The 23173-nt window shown below is 43.3% G+C and overlaps 2 protein-coding genes across 2 annotated transcripts; both read left to right on the top strand.

The window, feature by feature from the left end:
• The first annotated feature begins 1310 nt into the window (after nucleotides 1-1310).
• Nucleotides 1311-8046, top strand: LOC136653268 (vomeronasal type-2 receptor 26-like). Its single transcript, XM_066630178.1, has 5 exons — nucleotides 1311-1330; nucleotides 2231-2522; nucleotides 5530-5757; nucleotides 6411-6474; nucleotides 7148-8046. Exons 1-5 carry the CDS (start codon nucleotides 1311-1313, stop codon nucleotides 8044-8046), a joined length of 1503 nt encoding a protein of 500 aa, XP_066486275.1.
• A 6475-nt stretch (nucleotides 8047-14521) lies between these two features.
• LOC136653267 (vomeronasal type-2 receptor 26-like) lies at nucleotides 14522-22316 on the top strand. The gene is made up of 5 exons (XM_066630176.1): nucleotides 14522-14953; nucleotides 15781-16008; nucleotides 19669-19743; nucleotides 20102-20228; nucleotides 21418-22316. Exons 1-5 carry the CDS (start codon nucleotides 14522-14524, stop codon nucleotides 22314-22316), a joined length of 1761 nt encoding a protein of 586 aa, XP_066486273.1.
• The last annotated feature ends 857 nt before the right edge of the window (nucleotides 22317-23173 follow it).

Raw genomic sequence — 23173 nt, 5'->3', positions numbered from 1 at the left:
GACATTATATATCTGGACTTTCAGAAGGCGTTTGACACGGTCCCTCACCAAAGGCTACTGAAAAAACTCCACAGTCAGGGAATTAGAGGACAGGTCCTCTCGTGGATTGAGAACTGGTTGGAGGCCAGGAAGCAGAGAGTGGGTGCCAATGGGCAATTTTCACAATGGAGAGAGGTGAAAAGCGGTGTGCCCCAAGGATCTGTCCTGGGACCGGTGCTTTTCAACCTCTTCATAAATGACCTGGAGACAGGGTTGAGCAGTGAAGTGGCTAAGTTTGCAGACGACACCAAACTTTTCCGAGTGGTAAAGACCACAGTACACTGGTCTCAAAGAGGAATAGTATTGGGCCAATAGTATTGGTCAACTCACTCAATTCAGGTCAGAGTCAGCGGATGCACACATGGAACCCCCATGTATGATTAGTGTCAGGTGGGTGAATAACATGAGATTCCTGAAGTTGTAAACCACCAGCATCAGGCCACAATCCACCAAGTGGGTCACAGTTTGAGAAGCACTGGTAGTAATGCAAGGAAAAAGAGACAAGTAAGTAATGCAGGGCCATTTCAGTCTCAAATATGTGATCTCTCTCTCTCTCTCTCTCTCTCTCTCTCTCTCTCTCTCTCTCTCTCTGTGTGTGTGTGTGTGTGTGTGTGTGTGTGTGTGTGTGTGTTTCTCCATCCCATCAACATGCTTCCCCATTTCTCTCTCATTCATCTGGATCATATCCTTGTTTTCCCAGCAAATTCTACTGAGATCAATCAAACATGTTTTCATCTCCATTTTGTTTCAAGTGGTGCCTCGAGCATCACAATACTCCAGGGACACAACTTAGAACCATGTAATTAACACCAGATTTTCGAATTCATCCTTCACTTTGCCAAAACCCACTTGGATGTTTGAGGCAACTGACAGGATGAATAGCAGAGCCTGAAAAATGATATAAAGTATCCCTAAGACATTCAGATATGAGTTGAGGGATGCCAGGCAGGCGGTACTGCACCAGTCTGAACAAAGTCCATTCCCCTTCATCCAGAAAATCCACAGAGATTGAAGGAACGACTGATGCTGGACAAGAGACAGTTTGAGTAATCTGAATTCAGATTAGCTTCAGGATTGCAGGGATGTTTCCACTCCTGTTGCTCTTTCTGTGGCTGCCTCAAACTGAAGGCAAGAGCGCTCTGTGTGCCAGGATCGATCCCTTCCAGTTGCCCCATGAGTATTATAAGGCAGGAGACTTATCCATTGGAGCGACTGTGACTCTGTTTGGCTGCCTATTTGATGAGCTCTCTTTCACCCAAAACCCAAACACGATGACTGTGAATGAATTTATGTAAGGAAACTATTTTCTTTCCTACATGACATTCACTAGGCCAGAAAAGGAACACAAACTGGTGATACAAATGTTGCCTTACCTTGAGGAGGCCTCCATGTCTGACAATGAAGCACAGCCCTGTTGGCATGGCTGCATCAGCACTGGAAAGTTGGACATGAATGGGCTCTTATGAAAATTAATGGGATTGACTTACACTTACAAGCCAGTCCAGCTGACACAGAGCATGCACGTCTGCCTGAAGACTGGCTGCTGCATCCTATGGGACTTTTGTGGGCCAGGCCAGTTGATAAAGAGATGAGGTGAAATACCCACCTTATCTTAAAATAAGCTGCAAGGTATCCCATAGAACTCCTCAAATCTACGTCAGCTCTGGGATGGGGATTCATGATACGGAGGCCATCAGCTCTACCACCCACCCCCAGTTTGCCCCAACAGCCACCACAGCCCATTCTGATACCCACCCTGATCTTCTCCTCTGCCAGCATAACCCAGTCTGTGCTCCTGCACTGCTTTTGACTGCTGCACCAACAGCAGCATGGCACACGCTGATAGTGTGACCAACATGCCAGCAAAGCTCTCATTGTGCTGGTGAACCTCACAGTACACTGGTGTTAAAGAGGAATAGTATTGGGCCAATAGTTTAGACTGACTTGTGTCCATGAATTTCCTGATCGCCTGGACACTCAAACTCCATGTTCCTTACTATGTAGATCTGTCTAAAAAAAAAACTGAGAGTAAACATGGCACAGCCATCAATTATTTATGTCATTCTGTGTTTACCATTTTCTATAAGTGTGAAGAGAGGTGCGCCTTCAGAACACTATGTCATGCTCTCAATCAACTCCTCCATGCAGAATTCAATATTTGTCTTACACATTGTTTAATTTTTTCTTTTAGTGGAAAGCCAAAAATCTACCAACATGTCCTGTCCTTGGTATATGCTGTCAAGGAGATCAATGACAACCCTGAGATCTTGCCCAATGTCAGCCTGGGTTTCCAAATTTATAACAGTTACCTCAATGAAAGAATGACTTATCAGAACACCCTGAATCTTCTTTCCACCCGGAAACACACAGTCCCCAACTTCAAATGTGACCAGCAGAAGAATATGGTAGCTGTCATTGGAGGACTTGATTCTGAGGTCTCCCGTCACATGGCCACTGTCTTAGGAATCTACAAGTACCCACAGGTAGAATGCCAGTCTGGATTATGAAGCTTCCCCACTTGAACTAATGTTTATCCTTTCAGAATATCCTCCTGCCTCCCTTTGTTTTCTTTATCACTTCTGTTTTTTTCTGGTAAGGAGAGTAAGCGGAAATGAGAAATATGCAAAGAACACTAAAGTGAAAGATATGTTCAAATAAGAAAAATGTTTTTGCATTCTTCCTCTTTGTGGGTACCTGAAGCATGATCACTCTGATTTGATTGAATAAAATATCTGACTGGGTCAAAAAAAAGTGTAAGATTTTGTTATAAGTGATACAATTCTACAAAAAGGTTTTCTACGTATGCACAAAAAGCATTGTGAACCTTTTCTCCAGTTCCTTAATTTCCCTTAAACCTCATGAATTTCACAGCAGCAGATATTTGGAAGAGAATGGTCTCATTCATCATTAATGTGATCTGTTTTATTCTTACATTATTTGTTTGTTTAGATTGCATATTGTATATTAGCTCCAGTGAGGGATGTTAAAACCCAGTTCCCTTCCTTCTACCGAATGGTCCCCAATGAAGAACATCAATACAGGGGGATTGTGCATTTACTTCTCCATTTCCTATGGACCTGGGTTGGCCTCATAACAGCAGATGACGATAACGGGGAAAATTTCTTGCAGACGTTGACTTCCATGCTTGCCCAGAATGGCATCTGTTCAGCCTTCAGTGCAAAAACATCCACTGTATCCCAAGCTATAGACACATTGAGTTCAATTGACTCCCTCCGTGCACAGGCTATTTCAATCATGAGCTCCAATGTCATAGTAAATATTGTAAATGCAAGTCATCAGACCACAATGTTTCTGATGAATTTGATATATCTGCATTCCTTATTTGAAGATGTTACAAAGGTTTTGACTGGTAAAGTGTGGATCATGACTGCTCAGTGGTTTCTTGCAACAGATTCGCTGTACAGGAATAATGATATACAAATATTTGATGGTGCCTTGTCTTTTGCTGTTCACTCCAATGAGCTTCTGGGGTTTGCGCAGTTCCTCCAGAGCTTACATCCTCATTCTCCAAAAGGAGATGGCTTCCTAAAGGTCTTCTGGGAACAGGCATTCAACTGTTTATTTTCCAATTCTGACAAACCTGAAGACACCACTGATCTATGTACCGGGCAAGAGAAACTGGAGAACCTTCCCACCACTCTTTTTGAGGCAAGCATAATGGGGCAAAGTTACAGCATCTACAATGCCATCTATGCCATAGTTCATGCTGTTCACAAGATGCACCCATCCAAGCTAAAACTCAGTAGAAGAGCTGAGAGAGGAAGACCAGATCATCTGAATGTGCAACCTTGGCAGGTACTATTTCACATCAAGAACAATCATCTTCTCCTATCTCCTCTATTGAATGTTAGCATTTGATGAGGGGATTAGACTATAGACTATGGCAACCTTCAGTCTCAAAAGACTATGGTATTGCGCTCTGAATGGTGGTTCTGGAACAGCATCTAGTGTGGCTGAAAAGGCCGATTTGGGAGTGAAAATCCCTTCCTCACCGGGAGCAAGTGCAGTCGGTAACTGCCAAATGAGATGCATTGATCTCTCCCACCGTCGGAAGTGGCCCTGGATTATACCAACTGATTCACAGCTCAGTCTTAATGGGCAGGCCAATCCTAAATAAACTCCTGTGCAGCAATGCTACATAATTTGGGTGAGTTTTGGCTGCTGGAAGTCTCCACAAGGTAAGGAAAGATTTTTCTCCTTGCCTCTGGGTAAGCTCCAGCAGCCACAATGGTCAATTTGGACCTGTGTCAGTGATAATGCTCAACCTGAGAACCTTAAATTGAGTTCAATTGGTAGCTAAAATCATTGGAGCAAATTGGTTTTAATTCTAGGTTATGTTGGATTCTATTGGCTGAGAAATAAATAAGAAGAAAATGAGAAAATGAAAGACCAGTGATTTAAGTGGCATGAGAATGTATGATATGTAAATAACAGCCCAGTTCTATCCTCTGCTGTTTTATGGTACATCGTCGTGCCAAGGAGGTGTTAGCTTTATTCTGTGGTGAGAGGGTGTTCAGAAGGCCTGGGAGAGGAACTCTCCATATGCCTCCTGCTGACGTATGGGTCTAGATATGCCAGCTGCATAGCTGGTGTTAATACTTGTTAAGAAAGTGGGGACTGGGCATGAAAAAGAGAATAGGATCCAAGTGCAAGTTGCTACCACCAGGTTCCAGGATCCCTTCCAAGATCCATCCCTGCCTCCCCCCTCTCTGCCCTGAACTCTCCCTTCCTTCCCCATTCCCACACATGCCACACACAACCCCCACTGCCAATGTACTGTGAGCATTGGAGCCCAAGGTCCACGGCAACATGAGATTGGAACTGCTGCTGCATTGTGGCAACAGTTCAGACTACCCCAGCTGTGGTGCAATCTTTGAACCATCACTGGTCAAAGAACTCACACTGCTGTTTGAAAAGCCCCATGGGCTTGCTTAAGGAATGGAGATCTTCTAGGAGTATTAACTTTTCAACAGGCATCTATTGTATGAACTCTTGCATACTATGCTTTCAGTTGTGGACCTGCCATTAGCTTCGATGGGGCAAGAGCCCTGGGCACATGCCGCTAGGACCCCGCAGAAGCCTCTCTGAGGCTCCCGATGGGAGTGGAAACTGTGCTTCTGGTTTCCCGGAAGCACAGTTTATAGCCTCAAGGAAGCCTCTCTGAGGTTCCCTGACATGGGCAGAGGATGTGCAAGTCTCCATAAGCCTCAGGTGAGTGTGGGGGGGAGCTTTTTTTGGGGTGTGTGGCAACAGCCTGCAGGAGGGGCGCCATCGCAAACCTTTGCCCTGGGCGTGGGGAGGTCTGCCTCTCCTTTTTTTTTTTTCCCCTCTTGGGACAGAATTTGTTTTTGTTTTTTTTCTCTTGGGATAGAAAAACAGATAAAACAGCAGTGTAAATATTAGAATTGAGGATTAATTGATGCTGAACTCCCTATCTCCTTTTTATTGTGCTTTCATCTTCCAATCTAGCTTCACACTTTCCTGAAAAGCATCATATTTAACAATACTGCTGGGGACACAGTCTACTTTAATGAGAAGGGTGAATTGGCTGCTGGGTTTGATATCATCAACTGGGTTACTTTCCCCAACCAAAGCTTCTTAAAAGTGAAATTAGGATGGATGGACCCACAGGCTCTAGAAGGCAAGGAGTTCAGCATTAATGCTGAGGCCATCAAATGGCACAACATGTTCAACCAGGTAGGATTCAACTATGATATGGATAGGATTGGGCCCAAACTCTCATTTGGAGGTCTTGTCCTGTTGATGGAGAACCATTACATAGGCCTGTGAGTTTGAGGGTCAGAAAAACATTTTTCCCCAAAATTTATTGTGGTTTTATATGGATTTTGTATGCCATGGCTAAGATTTCCTCATGTGTAAGATGCTTGACCCATTCACTAGTGAGGCTATGCCATATCTCCAAAACTAAACATGACAGGGTAAAACTGATGCCTTTTTTTGAATCAGTACTCCAAATATACCCCAAATATACCTAGGAATATGTATAACTTAAGACAGCAAAATATATCTTGGCCTGTGTTATCGCTCAGAACATGCTCAAGTTATTTTGTCACCATAACTAAGGTAGAAGGGTAAACTTTTACCTCTCCACCACCATATTCCCATATTGTTTTCATTTCTGAACTGCATAACAACATAGTGGTCTGTGGGAAGACAGAGTCACCCCTTCCCAGTGTTGACAGTCCAAAACCATCCATGTTCTAATCTCTCCATCATTTACATGAATCACCCTACCGTCTTGTCCATGAGAAGGAAATTTAGTATTTACTCTCCAAAGAACTTTGTTCTTGGGGTATGAAGGACATAATTTCTCCTCTCTTCTCAATTAGGTGATGCCCCTTGCTAAGTGCAATGAAAACTGCCACCCAGGCTTCTGCAAAAAAACCAAGGATGGTCAGCCATTTTGTTGCTACGATTGTGTTCCATGTGCGGATGGGAAGATTTCATACCAGAAGGGTAGGAGACATAAGTCCTATTGAGGAATTTTACGATGGGGGGGTGGGACTACGTGACAGGTCATAAGGCGACTTGTCCTCCTATGGAGGCAGCATTTGATACAATGAGCCAATGGCGACAGGAGAGAACTGCAGCCTCCCATCAAACTGGGTATGTTCTGTTTCACTCTGGCCAATGAGGAGATCTCAGGACAGGGCAGTGAGGTCAAAGAGACACTACTCTATCCAGTTCTACTGCAATGGCCAATCAGATTTTCCCATTGCTATGAAGGGAGAACTGAGCTCCTCATTTTAAGCATGTGTCTCTTTTCATACTCTGACTGAAAACTTGGTTGGTGGAGAGAGGCTATCATTAGAAAGATTAAAAGATGGCCATTGATAGGTTAGTCGGTGACTACAACACTGTTTTAATGTTGAAGATTTCAATTGTTTTGACTTATCTTTAGTATTTCCTTTATAAAATACAGTGGTTTGAGAATTTAAATATTTCCAAGACTGGTAGTTTCTGTAGGGAATATCGAGGATTGCAGATGGGTATTATAATTTCATGGAATACAGGGTAATAGACACAAGAACACTGAAATCAGCATACAATCTGTTGTATTTTTCAGACATGGACGATTGTGTCAAATGCTCAGCAGATCAATTCCCAAACAAGAACAAAGATCAATGCCTGCCCAAGGGAATCAACTTCCTCTCCTTCTCAGAAATGTTGGGAATAATATTGGTTTCCTTGGCTCTCTCTTTTTCTCTGATTACATCTTTGGTGCTGATTATCTTCATCAAGAACAAGAATACTCCGATTGTCAAAGCCAACAATCGGGACCTCACCTACTTTCTCCTTCTCTCCTTAATGCTTTGTTTCCTCTGCTCCTTGCTATTTGTTGGTCGACCACAGACAATGACCTGCTATTTTCGCCAAACATCTTTTGGCATCATCTTCTCAGTGGCTGTTTCTTGTGTCTTGGCCAAAACCATCACTGTGGTTCTGGCTTTCATGGCCACCAAGCCAGGGTCCAGGATGCGGAAATGGGTGGGGAGACGACTGACCAGCTCCATAGTTCTTACCTGCGCCCTGATTCAAGCCAGTCTGTGTGCTGTGTGGCTAGCTACCGCTCCCCCATTCCCAGATTTGGACATGCATTCTCTGGCTGAAGAAATCATAGTGGAATGCAATGAAGGGTCACTCACCATGTTCTGTTGTGTTCTAGGCTACCTGGGATTTCTGGCTACTATCAGCTTCACAGTGGCTTTCCTAGCCAGGAAGCTGCCAGACAGTTTCAATGAAGCCAAGTTCATCACTTTCAGCATGCTGGTCTTTTGCAGTGTTTGGTTGTCTTTTGTTCCCTCTTACCTAAGCACCAAGGGCAAATATGTTGTGGTCGTGGAGATCTTCTCCATCTTGGCCTCCAGTGCGGGGTTATTGGGTTTTATCTTTCTTCCCAAATGCTACATAATTATTTTGAGGCCAGAGCTGAATAGCAAGGAGCAGCTGATTAGGAGAAAGTGATAAATAACATATGAAGGACCTATGACAGAAGATCTGATGTACCCATTGTACTGTGTGAAAGCCGCATCACTGTCATGTGTAATGGCATGAATGCTAGGCACACACCGATAGTTCACCAGCTCAGATGAGGTGCCCACAGAGGCTGGGCATGGGTGGGCTGTGGGAAGTGTGAGGGATGATTGCTTTGAGCTACAGCTGCCTGAGCTAGAGCAATGGCACTTCAGTGTGGAATAGGACTCCTAATAGCCCAGGTATCTGATCATCTTGTTCCCAAAGGTGTCCTATTATCTGTAGTCTACTGTACATTTCATTTACAAATAAATTGCTGAACTCGTTCGAAAATTAACATTAAATTGATTCTTAATTTAATTATAATCCACCTAAAAATCTATTTTGGTCTCGCACCCACCACATATCATACGAGACAATATTGCTGGTATAAATTGGGTCACTTTCAGCAATTGTGCTGGAACAGGCAGATTAGGATGACTGTGCTGCATCCAAAGCAAGATTGGGGCCAGAAGTGGCTCAGCTGGAGATAAGAAGAAACTCTTCCCCTTACCCCTGGGTAAACCACCTTAGCCCCAATGGGTCTCCTCAAAATTGCACCTCTTTAGAGGTGGCACAAGTCAGAGGAGAACAGAATGTCTTCAAGCTGTTCCGCACTGCTCAAGGAACGGGATTGGCTCCAGCATAACAGCTGGGTCCCAGCCCCGCCTCCCGCTCCCCGCTTGCCTGCCTCAGGACCGCTCTCTGCCCACCCTCCCCCCGCCCCATAATGCCTCCCTACTGCCCCCTTCTTGTGCTTCATGGCACATTTGCAACCCTCCTGGGCAGGCGCAAGGGACTTGTGTCAGCCTAGAGTGCCTTTAGGATTGCACCCTTTCTTGACTTTATCATTCATTTCACTTACATCTTGCAGCAGATCCTGACTACGGAGCTCCTCCTCATTTTAGTCGACCTACACTGTGGGAGACAGAAGCAACTGTCCTCTCATTGGGCTTTAGCACCCTGGCACCAACCAGAGATCAGCTCATGCCGATGTCTAGTTTCTCAGACATACATTCTGGGACCTGTGCACATACAGACTGCATACACAAGTGACACCCCCAATTTCAAATAGTTCATGGCTCCTTCCTTCCTTCCTTCCTTCCTTCCTTCCTTCCTTCCTTCCTTCCTTCCTTCCTTCCTAAGTAAGTAAGTAAGTAAGTAAGTAAGTAACTAACTAACTAACTAACTAACTAACTAACTAACTAACTAACTAACTAACTAACAGGTGAATATTTGTCCCCAAACTAACAAAGAAGTAAATTTAAGAAGTAAAGCAAGTGAATAAAGAAGTAATTTTAATGGCACTCCATCTTTTGTTAAAGCAAAATAAGGAAATGGGGGACGGAGAGGGAGAGGGCCTGGTTTCATGTGAATCCCCCCTCATTCCTCATGAAATATATCTCCATCTATGTAAGCCCATATGAATTTCACAATGTTCATATTGCAGCAGTTGCAATCCTGGCCCCTGTGATGCCTGCGGCCATGACCACAAAATGCTGCCCCCATCCTGCCCCACCCCCCACCAGGAGTCAGAACTGATTTTTAGGTCCTCCAGAAGGCCCTGACTTTTTTCAAAAGGGGGGCAGTGGGGGGGTCATGACACTGCCCCGAGGTGGTGCCCTGGGACATTTGCTCCCCAGTCTCCCTAGGTATGCCACTGTGTTGCAGTTAGGAGTCAGGATTTCTATTAAGGACCAAGAAGACACCACTAACATATTTTAGCATGTGTGCGCATGAGAGTGTGCGCCAGCAAGGAATAATATTTTATAAACCTGACCAAGCACACTCAAGGCACAAACATTGCATTCCAAAATATAGGCTATATTTTATGATGCCATAATAAATCTTGGTTTGATTGTTATTGTTGCTTTGCCCCATTGAGGACTACTTGGGTCTTTTGGCTTACAATATGGGGGGAGGGGAGAAATGATATAAGGGCCACTTTTAACCCAAATATTTAGGTTATTTCCTTATCTTCCTTATCTCAATTCTATCATCTTACTATACTCTTGCCATTTTCTCTATGGTTGTCTTGATTAGACATGTCTCATCTGCTTCTCCAGTGTGTTTTGATGAGGTCTGATGAACTTGTTTTCATTTCCATTCTGCTTCAAGTGTGGCCTTGAACAGCGCAGTACTCCAGGGACTTGACTTGATACCCATAATCACCTCTAAATGTTAGGATTCCTCCTTCATTTGGCCAAACCCAACACAACATTTCTGAGGCAATAGAAAAAGCGCCCAGCTTTACTCAGTGACATGCATAAGTTGACTCTGATGAGTCATTTTTCTTTCGTCCACATCATTCCCAGAGATGGATGGCACAGCTGATGTTTGGGTTCTCTAAATCAAGATTAGCCCCAAAATGTCAGTGATGCTTCTGTTGCTCTCACTGTGGCTACCTCAAACTGAAGGCAAGCCACACAGTGATATGTGTACCAGGATCGATCCCTTCCAGCTGCCCTATGAGTATTACAAAGCAGGAGACCTAATCATTGGAGCAATTATTACTCTGTTTGGCTGCTTATTTGATGAAGTACCTTTCACTGCCAACCCAGACAACGTGACTGTGAATGAATTTATGTAAGGAAATAGAATTCTTTCTTCCTTGACATTCACTATGCTCAAATAGGAACAGAAGGAGGTGATTCTATAGGTATGTGACAGAGGGCACAATCCTAACCAGCTTTCCAGCACTGAGATAAGGGCAATGCAGCTCCAAAGTAGGGGAACAAACATTCCCTTTAGCTTGAGGTGGCCTCCATGACTGCCACCCAACTGCAGGATGCAGCACATGCCCCATTGGCACAGTTGTGTCAGTGCTAGAAAGTTGGTTAGGATTTGGGCCGGAAGCAGTGGCATTTTCAGAAAACTTTGTGCAGATGTCTTGTTTTAATAGCAATCATCCAAGGTTGTTAAATATTGTATATGAATCACCTATTGCATGATTGTAGAGCAATTGCATCATTTGGTTTACCTTCTCTTGCCAATTCTGTATTCCTACTTGTTTCCCTATCACATCACAGAAGTCCATGTTTTGTTTTGTTTTTATCATTTCCATCCTACTTTCTTCTCTTCCTGTAGCCTTCAATGCACTTCTTCTCCATACTATGGGGACACCTTTCCAACCAAGGTTCAACTCCCTGTCATTTTACCCAATCAGCCATAGAGAAAATACTGATTTAGAAATCCTATGGTCCCCCCAAAATAAAATCACTTTAGACTGCTTCTACCTATGGAGTATAAATGTCAGTTTTAAATAGCAGATAATGTCTCTTGTGTTTCTTTTATATGTTTGTGCATTTGTACAAAATAACTATTTCTCTTAGGGGCTAGGTAGGAATTTTTTACTGTTAGCAGGATGGCATTGTGTGAGCAGCTTTTTTGCCTGCCCCAGAATTGCTGTGGGTTGGGTCACTTTGGCAGGTATCATGCATGCTGGGTAGGTAGATTTATCTCAGTGGTGTCCATGCTAAGATGAACAAAGTCAGGGGAAGTGCCAGGACCGCTCATACATGATTCCCAGCAGGTTGGTGAGGCTGGCTAGAAGTTCCTTGGAATGAATAAGCTCTATTCCCTTGGGCAGGGTGACCAGATGTCATAACCACAAAAGAGAACAAGGAACCCCAAAATGTAGGACATCCAAGAAAAATGTAGGACACGACAAAATAAAAGCTAAAAACACGTGTATATTGATTTCATGTGGCTAGTTAAATACTATATTACTTGATAATAAATTTAAAACTATTTGATATAGAATTTATTACATATGATTTATTAATTACAAGAAGCCTATGCACTGCCTGCAGGGCAGTGGCCCGCTCACAGGGAAAAGGAAGACATTTAAGTTCTTCTCCAGCACACAAGGCCAAAAGAGAGGACATGTCCTGGAGAAAGAGGACATCTGGTCACCCTGCCCTTAGGGTTTACCTGAGGGGCATTGATGATATCCTACCATTTTGACCCATTGGGGTTGACGGTGACAAGTCACTCGGGCATAGCCTGAGCTTGGCTTGACCTTAGATGGCTACGCCCTTCATTCCATTGGGATAACTGAGAGCTCTTCCCCAGCCTTAGTGGTTGAGTTTAATCCCTGCTGCAGTTTGTTATATTGTAATCAAGTGGCCCTAATGTCCAAGCCTGTGTCTTACTTCCCTTTTTTCTGGGGAGGGGGTAATGACTTACACGTAGTTTAGACTGACTGGGCAATCCTTTGTATGTCTCATCTTAAGTAAGTTCCTTTATACTCAGCGAGGTTTACTCCCAGGAAAGTGTGTATAGGATTGCAGCCTGAGTCGTGTTCTTATATTAGACATTTCACTAAATATGTTCTTGTATTTAGACATTTAGAACACTGAACTACTACAATGATAATTATGCATTTTCTGTTTCCTATCTTGTTGAAATTACATCCATTTCAATCCAGCAAACACAATGCCATGCTCACAAATAGCTCCTTCATATCTGACTCAATATCTGCCTGAAAAATAATTTAATTTTTTTTCCAGTGGAATACCAAAGTTCTACCAGCATGTTGTGTCCCTGGTATTTGCTGTGAAAGAGATCAATGCCAACCCCGAGATCTTACCCAATGTCAGCCTGGGGTTCCAAATTTACAACAGTTATGGAAGTGAAAGAATGACTTATCAGAACACCCTAAAAATTCTTTCCACCTGGAATAAGATCATTCCTAACTTCAGATGTGACAAGCGTAAGAATTTGATAGCTATCGTTGGGGGGCACGACTCTGAAATCTCCCGTCACATGGCTACTGTCTTAGAGAACTTCAAGATACCGCAGGTAGGATGACTGTGTGGGCCATGAAGCTTTTCCATTTGAATGTATATTAAACTTTTATAATACCTTCATTGCTGTCTTAGGGCCCAATCCTATCCAACTTTCCAGCACCAGTGCAGCCACAATGCAGCCCCAAGGTAAGGCAACAAACATTCCCTTATCCTGAGGAAGCCTCTGTTACTGCCTCCCCATCACAGGATGCAGTGCATGCCCCATTGGCACAGCTGCACCAGTACTGGAAAATTGGTTAGGATTGGGCCCTTAATATCTTTTTTTTTTTCCCTTGAAAAGAGGATAAGCAAAAAAGAGTTATGTACAAGTAGCAGTGAAAAGAATGATATGCTAAGTGAGGAGAATATTTTTCTTACTGTATATGGAGGAGGAAGTATAGCAGGCCTTACTTTTGAATAAACATGTATAGGATTATGCAGGAAACATTATTTCAAATTCATATTTAAGAAACCTCAGGATTTTCTCTAGTGCCTCAAAGCAGCAGATATTGGAAAGGAATCATTGTAACTTACTGTTAAGGCTGCAATCTTATCCACAGTTATCTGGGAGAAAGTCTTATTGACTATAATGGGGCTTACTTCTGAGTAGGCATACATAGGATTGGGCCCTAAGTATGTTTCTGACAACCCAATCCTAACCTGCGCTGGATCAGGCAGGCCAGTTGGCCTGCCCTGTATCCAGTGTGGTGTTGGAGCTGGCTGTGATGCAATCTGGGGCAAGGGGAATCTATTTCCCTTACTCTGGGTAATGCAGAGGTGGCACAGATCCAAGCAGCCTGGCACGAGGTTGGGCCTCCAGGGAATGTGGTTAGGATCCAGCCTAAGTGCTGGAACCTGGCACCATCCCCCTCCTCGATCCGGCCCACCTACAGGCCCACCAACCACCACCTGCCACCCCCTGCCCCATAACACCCCAGTTTTGTCCTTCCCAACCTGCCATGCTGACCTGAATCAGCCAGCAAGAACTCACTGGGTTCGGGACTTGCTCCGGGGAGCAAAAGAGGTCCAACCTTCCTCCAAGCGCAGGGAGATTGGTGTGCACCCTTGCAACGGCCTCCCAACTGCTCATGGCAGACGTGCCTTCCAGCATATTTGCGACACTCCTCCACCAGTGCAAGGAACTTGCGTCAGCTGATAGACTGCTTGGGATTGTGCTGTAATTGTGGTTTTGTTTTCGTTAGATTGCTTATTGTGTAACAGCTCCAGTACTCAATGTTAAAACCCAGTTCCCTTCCTTCTACCGGATGGTCCCCAGTGAAGAACATCAGTACAGAGGGATAGTGCATTTACTTCTGCATTTCCAGTGGACATGGGTTGGGCTCATAACAGCAGATGATGAGAATGGAGAAAAGTTTGTGCAGACCCTGATGTCCATGCTTGCCCAGAATGGCATCTGTGCAGCATTCAGTGAAAGGATACCAGTTATCTCTCGAGCGATAGATGCATTTGGTTCATTTGGGTCCTTCAAGGTCAAGGCTACTTCAATAATGAGTTCCAATGTCAGAGTGCACATTGTGAATGCAAGTCTTCAGACCATAGTATTTTTGACATGGTTGATATATATGTATTCTCTATTAGAGGATATTACACAGTTTTCAGTTGGTATCGTGTGGATAATGACAGCCCACTGGAATTTTGCTGCGCACACACTGTACAGGACTTATGATATACAGATCTTTGATGGCGCCTTGTCTTTTGCTATTCACTCCAACAAGGTTCTGGGTTTTGCACAGTTCCTCCAGGCTTTACATCCCGACTCTCCTGAAGGAGACGGCTTCCTCAGGATCTTCTGGAAACAGGCTTTCAATTGCTTATTTCCTTATTCCAGTGAAGACAAAGAGGGCATGAATATCTGCACTGGGCAAGAGAAGCTGGAAAGTATCCCGCCAACTCTTTTTGAAATGAGCATGTTGGGTCAGAGCTACAGCATCTACAATGCTATCTATGCCATAGCTTATTCTTTGCATAAGACGTACACATCGAAGACAAAACTCACTGCAAAGATTAGTAGAGGAAGACACAGTCAATTGAACGTACAAGCATGGCAGGTAAAATTTCACATCTGGAACAGTGATCTTCTCATGGATACTGTTTCTTGGACGTGACGACAGAATTGCACTAGCGCAGTGGTTCTCAAACAGGTGGGTCGTAACCCACCAGTTCATGTAATGCTTCCCTCGTCCCTTTAAGGGGCGGGAGAAGGGGAGAGGCAACAATGTGATTCCCAGGATCGCGTCACTAAAGGGGGCAAGGGGGAGCGCTTTCAACTTGTAACTAAGTAGGGATGCTGGAGGCTGCAGGAGTTGTGGGGAGCCCTGTGCAGCCCTCCTCAGGGATCCCAGAGGCTTAGAAGAGGCATAGAAAATGGGCACAAGGCACCTCCTGAAAACCGGAAGTGTCTAGTAGACTAGAATTGCACTAGATGTGCACATAGTAATCCTTCTCTTCATAAACTTCCTTGCAGAGATACCTTCATTCCTCAGTAATTATATGTATTATCCTGAGGTAATCCACATAAGAATCTTCTACATTCAGTGTTATTATCCCCATTTCGCAGCTGGGGGGTGAGTACGGGTTTCCTAGTATCATTTAGGTCCCAATCCAATCCGGTTTTCCAGCACTGATGTAGCCATGCCTATTGGCCATGCACTGCATCCTGTGTTAGTGGGGGCAGCCAAGGAGGCCTCCTCAAGATGAGGGAACTTTTGTTCTCTTGACATGGGACTGCACTGCAGCTGCATTGGTGCTGGAAAGTTAGATACGGTTGGATCCTGATGGAATTCATGGCAGAGGGAAGTCTTTAACTGGGCTCGCCCTGATTCATAGCTCAGACTTTAATGCTTTCTAAAATGTGCCCTTGCTTCTTGCAATCTAGCTTCACCCTTTCCTGAGGAGCATCTCATTTAACAACAGCGCTGGGGACACTGTCCTCTTTAATGAGAATGGTGAATTGGTTGCTGGGTTTGATGTCATCAACTGGGTGACTTTCCCAAACCAAAGCTTAGTAAAAGTGAAAATAGGATGGATGGATCCTCAGGCTCTTCCAGGCAAAGAGTTGTTCATCAATGAGGAGGCCATCACATGGCACAGCATGTTCAATCAGGTGGGATTCAACTGGAAGTGTGAGATACAAACTTCAGTAGAAAAGTGCTTGAATAGTGACACTTGACCATCCCTGCCACTCTGCATGCAGAATTTGTTTTAGGGATACTGCCAAAGCTTAGTGGTTGGTTGGTTGGTTGGTTGGTTGGTTTCTTTGTTTGTTTTGGGGGGGTCTGGTAATGTGATCCTTAAAACAGGGTGGAAAGGGGACAAACGGGGTGGAGACTGGAGTGAGGAGGGGTGAGTCAAGGCTGGGAAGGGAGCAGTATTGTTGTCAGAGCTGTATCCTACCCCTCTTGCCAGCCTTTATATACCTTCCCAGGTCCATTCAGTTTTGCACCAGCAAAATTGCTAGTGTAGATCAGAGTAGATCCATCATGGCAGTGGAGGCTCACCCTGAGGCAAGGGAACAAATGTTCCTTGATCTCAAGGAGACCTCCGTGATTACCTCCCCCTTCGGGATGCAATATGTACTCCAGGGGCACGACTGCATTGTTCCAGGGGGTATTCAGTTGGGATTGGGCTGTGAACATTTAAGGGTGTTCACTTTAAAGGAAGATAGACTTTCAGAGTGATTTATCAGCCTACATTTTGCATTAAATGCCATTAAATTTCAGGAAGCAAAGGAAAATCTCAGTCCAGTGTCCTCAGTACAGTGATATCAGAATGGATCCACCATTGCTCACTTTGATATGCAGGAATCACAATGAGCAGCAGAGGCGTCATTGGGTTAGTGTCACCCTGTGCGAGAGCTCATTGTGTCACTCCCATTATGGACCTCTTCCCATACCAGACCATAAAGAATAAATTCAATATCATACACACTGCCTAAATGCAGCGGCATCACTAAGGTCGCTGTCACCCCCTTTAACTTTACTTATTCCAATAGATAACAGAACAGGTCCGTCAACAAATCATTAACCAACAAAAAGCCACAGGCCAACTTGATGACACACACAAAACTGAAAAAGAGTTCTAGTATTAGCTCAGAGACATGGAAATGAGAGCTCACTCCTGCTTATTGGTTCCCTGCTGTGTCATAATAACACCTCATTGGATCTTGGAACAATCAGTCTCACTGGTCAGTTTTGAGTCAAAGAAATCCACTTTTTGTTACATAAAGCAATTGTGTTTCCTTTTTCTGGTTAACCAGCCGTACATTTTGACAGAATGCAGATAATTCAGCATGTTTTGTTTCATTACATTCTGCATGAAATTACCTTTCCAATGGCACATAATATGATGGTATAATTCATAAATACAAATTTTCCAAAGGGTTTCCATATTTTTTGACAACTAGTGTTGTCACCCCCCTGATGGTGTCCCTTAGCACAGTCCACACACTTTGCACTTTCTAGTGACGCCACTGATGAGTAGAGCGTTTCACTGAAGCTAAAGTGTGTTCTGAGTATTTATTTTGAATTTTTTTAATTACTATTTCACTTTCTATACAAATCCGTGTTAACACTTTCAGAAGCTAGGTTCTGCTGCCCTGTACTGAATATCCACTGGACCCTCCATACAGTCATAACTACCGGTGTTTGAAAATGGTGTTAATTATTTTACTCAGAAGTAAGCCCATTGTGTTAAGTAAGACTTAAGCCCAAATCCTTTTTTCTTTTTTTAAAAATATAATGTTTTATTTATTTATTACAGATACGGGTAAGGAAAATTGGATAGACTTAGGGTTGGGACTACATAGGTTACACACAAGGTGGTGGCCATCGATTACAACATACATTAATCCAAACGACATTATTCATCAATACAAAGATTATCATATTAATTAATCTGCTGATTAATAGTTTAATTAAACAATCAATATTTTTCCTCTAACATTATCTAACTCATCATAAAAAGGCTTCAAATTTTTACTTATACAAACTTCTTACCACTGACCTAATCTCTAAAATAAAATCTTTCTTATCTAATTCTTAATATCTAATATCGCATCTAAAAGGAATACCTTCAATTACCATGGTATTACACACTTCAATGTCTCTTATAACATATTATATATCATTTTCCATATCATTTCCCTTATCTATCCAATCATAAAAAGGCTTCAAAATTTCACTTATAAACTCTTCTTACCACTAAACTAACATCTAAAATAAACTCTTAGTTTCTAAAATCACATCTAAAAAAAAAAATCTCCAATTACAATTCTTTTTCAAAAAATATCCCTTATTTATCTTAATCCCACTTAATTTTCACAATATTTATATTTCCAATTTTCAATTACATCTATTTTGACTTAATATAGTTAAAAAAAATTCTACTTATTATTAAACCATTTTAACTTTCTGTCTTAGTGCTTACTTTGTTCTCTGTCTAGAATTCTTTTTTTTTAAAAATACCCCTTATTTATCTTAATACCACTTAATTTAAACCAAATTAATATTTCAAATTTTCATTTACATCTATTTTGACTTAATATGATTAAAAAAATTTTTTTTTACTTGTTCAACCATTTTAACTTTCTGTCTTAATGCTTGCTTTGTTCTCTGTCTTATCAGTGCTCCTTTTTATTCCTCCCACTGTTTCTTCCACTTCTTTTTCTTTTTCTTTTTCTTCCTGAATCTCTCAAATTTCTTGGCTCCTCCCTGTTTTTCTTTCTTCTTCTTCATTCTGTTGTTCATTCTGTTTTTGATCCATAAATTCTTCCTCTTCTTGAGACAGCTTGCTCCCTGCACATTTCCTCTTTTTTCTTCCTTAAGACTCTTAATTGTTATAGGAACAATTACTTCTTCCATCTCCTGTCTGATTTCAAAATAATCCACTTCTTTAATTTCACCCTCCTGTGTGCTTATAAGAGAGGAGCTTGTTTGCTTAATTTGTTTAGATAATTTTCTGACCTGTTGTTCCATTTCTCTTCTAAAGTCCATCAAGAAATCCCTTAATATGTTCTGGCTGTTACCAACATCCTTTAGATTTTGAAATGCCATTTTTGTCAGCATCAACTCCAGCCGCTTGTTATAGGGCTACTTTCCAATTTTTATATCCCAAAAATAGAAGTCAATATTCCAAATCCTCAATATCAAATCAGTCAAAACATTAAAGAGTCATCCAAATCTTTATCTTGGCTGCCTTTTTCCAAAAAGGGTATATCAATAATCCAGAACAATAACAGAGTCAAAGTAGGTTAGTATGCCTTTAAATGAGCAGGACAGCAGAACAGATTGCAAGCCTGTTGCTGGGAAAGTGAAAGTAAAAGTGCTTTCCTTTTTTTTCTTTTTTTCCCGTTGAATATTAATTAGTCATTTCTTTTCCTCTTATTTATTTCTCTTCAGTGCATACCATCAAAATAATCTTGTCTTACTCCAGTAGGGGAAATCCAAATTTGCTTCTTTCCCCTCTGGGTGGCTACCGGCCAATGTAAATAATCTTAAAATTTAGCTCTGCCTCCTTCTGATGCCTTGATTGCAGTTCTCGTTAAAGCCTTTTAATAAGCAAGTTTACACACAGTTTAAAGCTTTTTTCGCTGTTATGTTGTTGTATCTAGGCCATGGGAGGGGAAGCTCTCGGCTTTCCGTATCTCCAATATGGCGACCGGGATAGATGTGATTCACCTTACAGATCAAACAGAGAAAAATCCTTGAAATTGCCTGTTTCAAAAGACTCCCCCGTCGAGCTCTAAGCTCTTTGTACCGTCTTCCAGGCACCGAAGCATTCCTTAGTTGTTGAGGCACATGAAAAACACGTCTATTTAGCAATTCCCCCGGGAACTCTCGAGGTTCGTAGCTACTTCGCCGAGTGTTGGCTCCACCCCCCCGGCCCAAATCCCAACCAACTTTCCAGCACTGACATAGCTGTGCCAATGGGGCAAGTGCTGCATCCTGCAGTTCGTTCCCTTTACCTCGGAGCTGCATTGCCCTTATGTCGGTGCTGGAAAGAGGGTTAGGACCACACCCTTAGGCTGTAAACCTATCTTACCGGAAACAAACACCTCTAGTTATAACCATCACCCTACCATCTTGTATATCAGAAGGAATGTGGTGTGAACTTTGTTGTTAAGCCATCACAGAATTGTTGGTAGGTTATAATCAAACCATCTATAATTGAACCGTTTGTTTTCTTCTTGCTGCGAATAGGTCTTGCCTTTTGCTGTGTGCAATGACTACTGCCGTCCAGGTTACATCAGGAAAGCCAAGGAGGGGCAACCATTTTGTTGCTATGATTGTGTTCCATGTGCACATGGGAAGATTTCAGATCAGAAGGGTAGGAGACACAAGTCCTTTTGAGGCATTCTTAAAGGAGGTACCATGATGAATGCTGACAGGCTAACAAGAGATCTTAGCAGCTAGAACTCAAAACCCTGTGTCCATGACAACTGAATCTGCTGCAGATTCTCATGACCATGGACAAGTTTTCTTTAATGTTGGCCAGAGAGAGAGAGAGAGAGAGAGAGAGAGAGAGAGAGAGAGAGAGAGAGAGAGAGATTACTTCACTTGACCCCAATATTCCAATTGCTCCAGGCAAAAGTTGGTTAAAGGTGAGATGGTCAAGTTGAATTGTTTGCCAAGGGGTCTCCTTGGACCTACACCAACTATTTTGCTGGTGTACATTTGTGGAGAGGAAGGGGGAGGGTCCAGACCAGGAAAACATTATATGATCCAGAGTGAGTGATACTTGCTGAGATCCACTCCAACCGACACTAAACCTGCCCACTGGTATAGCACCATCTCAATCCTCTAAAGAATGAACCCCTCTTCCACCTTACCTTTCCAGTATCATTGTCCTGCAGCCACTGGCACATGTGTGGGGCCTCCAGAAATCTGCACTGGTGACCCCAGAGTGCATGAGAGTGGCACATGTTTTATAATGCCCCTATAGCATTTATGACAGTGGATCACAAAATCCGCTGTCGTACATAGGTCATGGGTCAAAAGTCATGAAAAAGAATGGATAGGATGATTGATGATCCAAGCACAGTTCCGACGCCCCCGAGATCATTGGTTTTCAGCTACCTGTAAAATTCTATTTCTACTATATAATGACTTAGGGCCCAATCCTATCCACCATTCCAGCACTGATGCAGCCATGTCAATAGGGTACACACAGCATCCTGTGGTGGGGGAGGGGCAGTCATGTTAAAGGAATGTCTTTTCCCTTATCTGCAGGCTGCATTGCAGCTATATCAGTGCTGGAAAGTTGAATAGGATTGGGACCTTAGATTGGATTTGGTAAATAGGAGTGCCACGTACTTTCTGGAGAGAACACCAAGAGCTAAAAGAGATACTGTGATTCCTTTGGGTACAAGATGAGAGATGAAGGAAAAAGAAGGCTGCAATCCTAACCACACTTTCCTGAGAGTAAGCCATATTGAACAAAATATAACTTACTTCTGAGTAGACCTGGTTAGGAATGTGCCCTAAGACACTAACATACCATGTGCTTTCTTTTTCAGATATGGATGACTGTTTCAAATGTGCAGATGATCAATTTCCAAACAAGCACAAAGACCAATGCCTTCCCAAGCAGCTCACCTTCCTCTCCTTCTCAGAGAACCTGGGAATGATTATGACTTCCTTAGCTCTCTCTTTCTCTTTGCTCACAGCTTTGGTGCTGGCTCTTTTCATTAAGAGTCAGAATACTCCCATTGTCAAAGCCAACAATCGGGAACTCACATATTCTCTCCTCATTTCCCTATTGCTTTGTTTCCTCTGCTCCTTGCTATTTATTGGCCAGCCTCAGACAGCTGTGTGTTATTTCAGACAAACTTCTTTTGGTGTCATCTTTGCGGTGGCTGTTTCTTGTGTCTTGGCCAAGACCATCACTGTGGTTCTGGCTTTCATGGCCACCAAACCAGGATCCAGGATGAGGAAATGGGTGGGGAGACAACTGACCAGCTCCATTGTCCTTACCTGCTCCATGATTCAAGCCGGTCTGTGTGCTGTGTGGCTAGCTACAGCTCCCCCATTCCCAGATTTGGACATGCATTCTCTGGATGAAGCAATCATAGTGGAATGCAATGAAGGGTCGCTCAACATGTTCTATTGTGTTCTGGGTTATCTGGGATTTCTTGCTGCTATCAGCTTCACTGTGGCTTTCCTCGCCAGGAAACTACCTGACAGTTTCAATGAAGCCAAGTTCATCACTTTCAGCATGTTGGTCTTTTGCAGTGTTTGGTTGTCTTTTGTTCCCTCTTACCTAAGTACAAAGGGAAAATATGTAGTGGCTGTGGAGATCTTCTCCATTTTGTCCTCTAGTGCTGGATTGCTAGTTTTTATCTTTTTCCCCAAGTGCTACATACTTATATTGAGGCCAGAGCTGAACAGCAAGGACCAACTAATTAAGAGAAAGTGATCTGAAAGTGGAAGGATCTGATGATGCTGAGGAGCCTGGGTGGACATCCAATCTTGGGGAGAATCTTGAAGAGGCCATCCCTGCTTACCAGGTCGAAGGCCTTCGTGAGATCTATGAAGGCTATAAAGAGTGGCTGTCGTTGTTCCCTGCATTTCTCCTGCAGTTGTCTAAGGGAGAATACCATATCAGTGGTGGACCTGTTGGCTCGGAATCCGCACTGTGATTCTGGATAGACGCTCTCTGCAAGTACCTGGAGCCTCTTTAGTGCAACTCGGGCAAACAACTTTCCTACAACGCTAAGGAGAGAGATGCCACGGTAGTTGTTGCAGTCACCCCTGTCGCCTTTGTTCTTGTACAGCGTGATGATGTTTGCATCCCTCATGTCTTGAGGTACTCCACCTTCTCTCCAGCAGAGACAGAGGATTTCATGCAGCTCAGTGACGATGATCTCTTTGCAGCACTTTAGGACTTCAGCAGGGATGCTGTCTTTTCCAGGTGCCTTGCCAAAGGCAAGGGAGTCCAGGGCCACGTGAAGTTCTTCTAGGGTTGGTTCACTGTCAAGCTCCTCCAACACAGGCAGGCACTCAATGTTGTTCAGCGCTTCTTCGGTGACTACATTTTCTCTGGAGTATAGCTCAGAATAGTGCTGCACCCAGCGTTCCATCTGCTGCGTCCGATCCTGGATGACCTCGCCTGTGGCAGACTTCAGAGGGGCAATTTTCTTCTGTGTTGGACCTAGGGCCTGCTTGATACCATCATACATCCCCTTGATGTTGCCCGTGTCAGCTGCTATCTGTATCCCAGAACAGAGCTGGAGCCAGTAGTCGTTAGCACATCTCCTGGCAATCTGCTGGACT

Source organism: Tiliqua scincoides, chromosome 5, assembly GCF_035046505.1.
Source record: "Tiliqua scincoides isolate rTilSci1 chromosome 5, rTilSci1.hap2, whole genome shotgun sequence".
Taxonomy (NCBI): domain Eukaryota; kingdom Metazoa; phylum Chordata; class Lepidosauria; order Squamata; family Scincidae; genus Tiliqua; species Tiliqua scincoides.
Note: the sequence above shows the minus strand (reverse complement) of the source record. Positions and strands in the feature narration are given on the sequence as shown.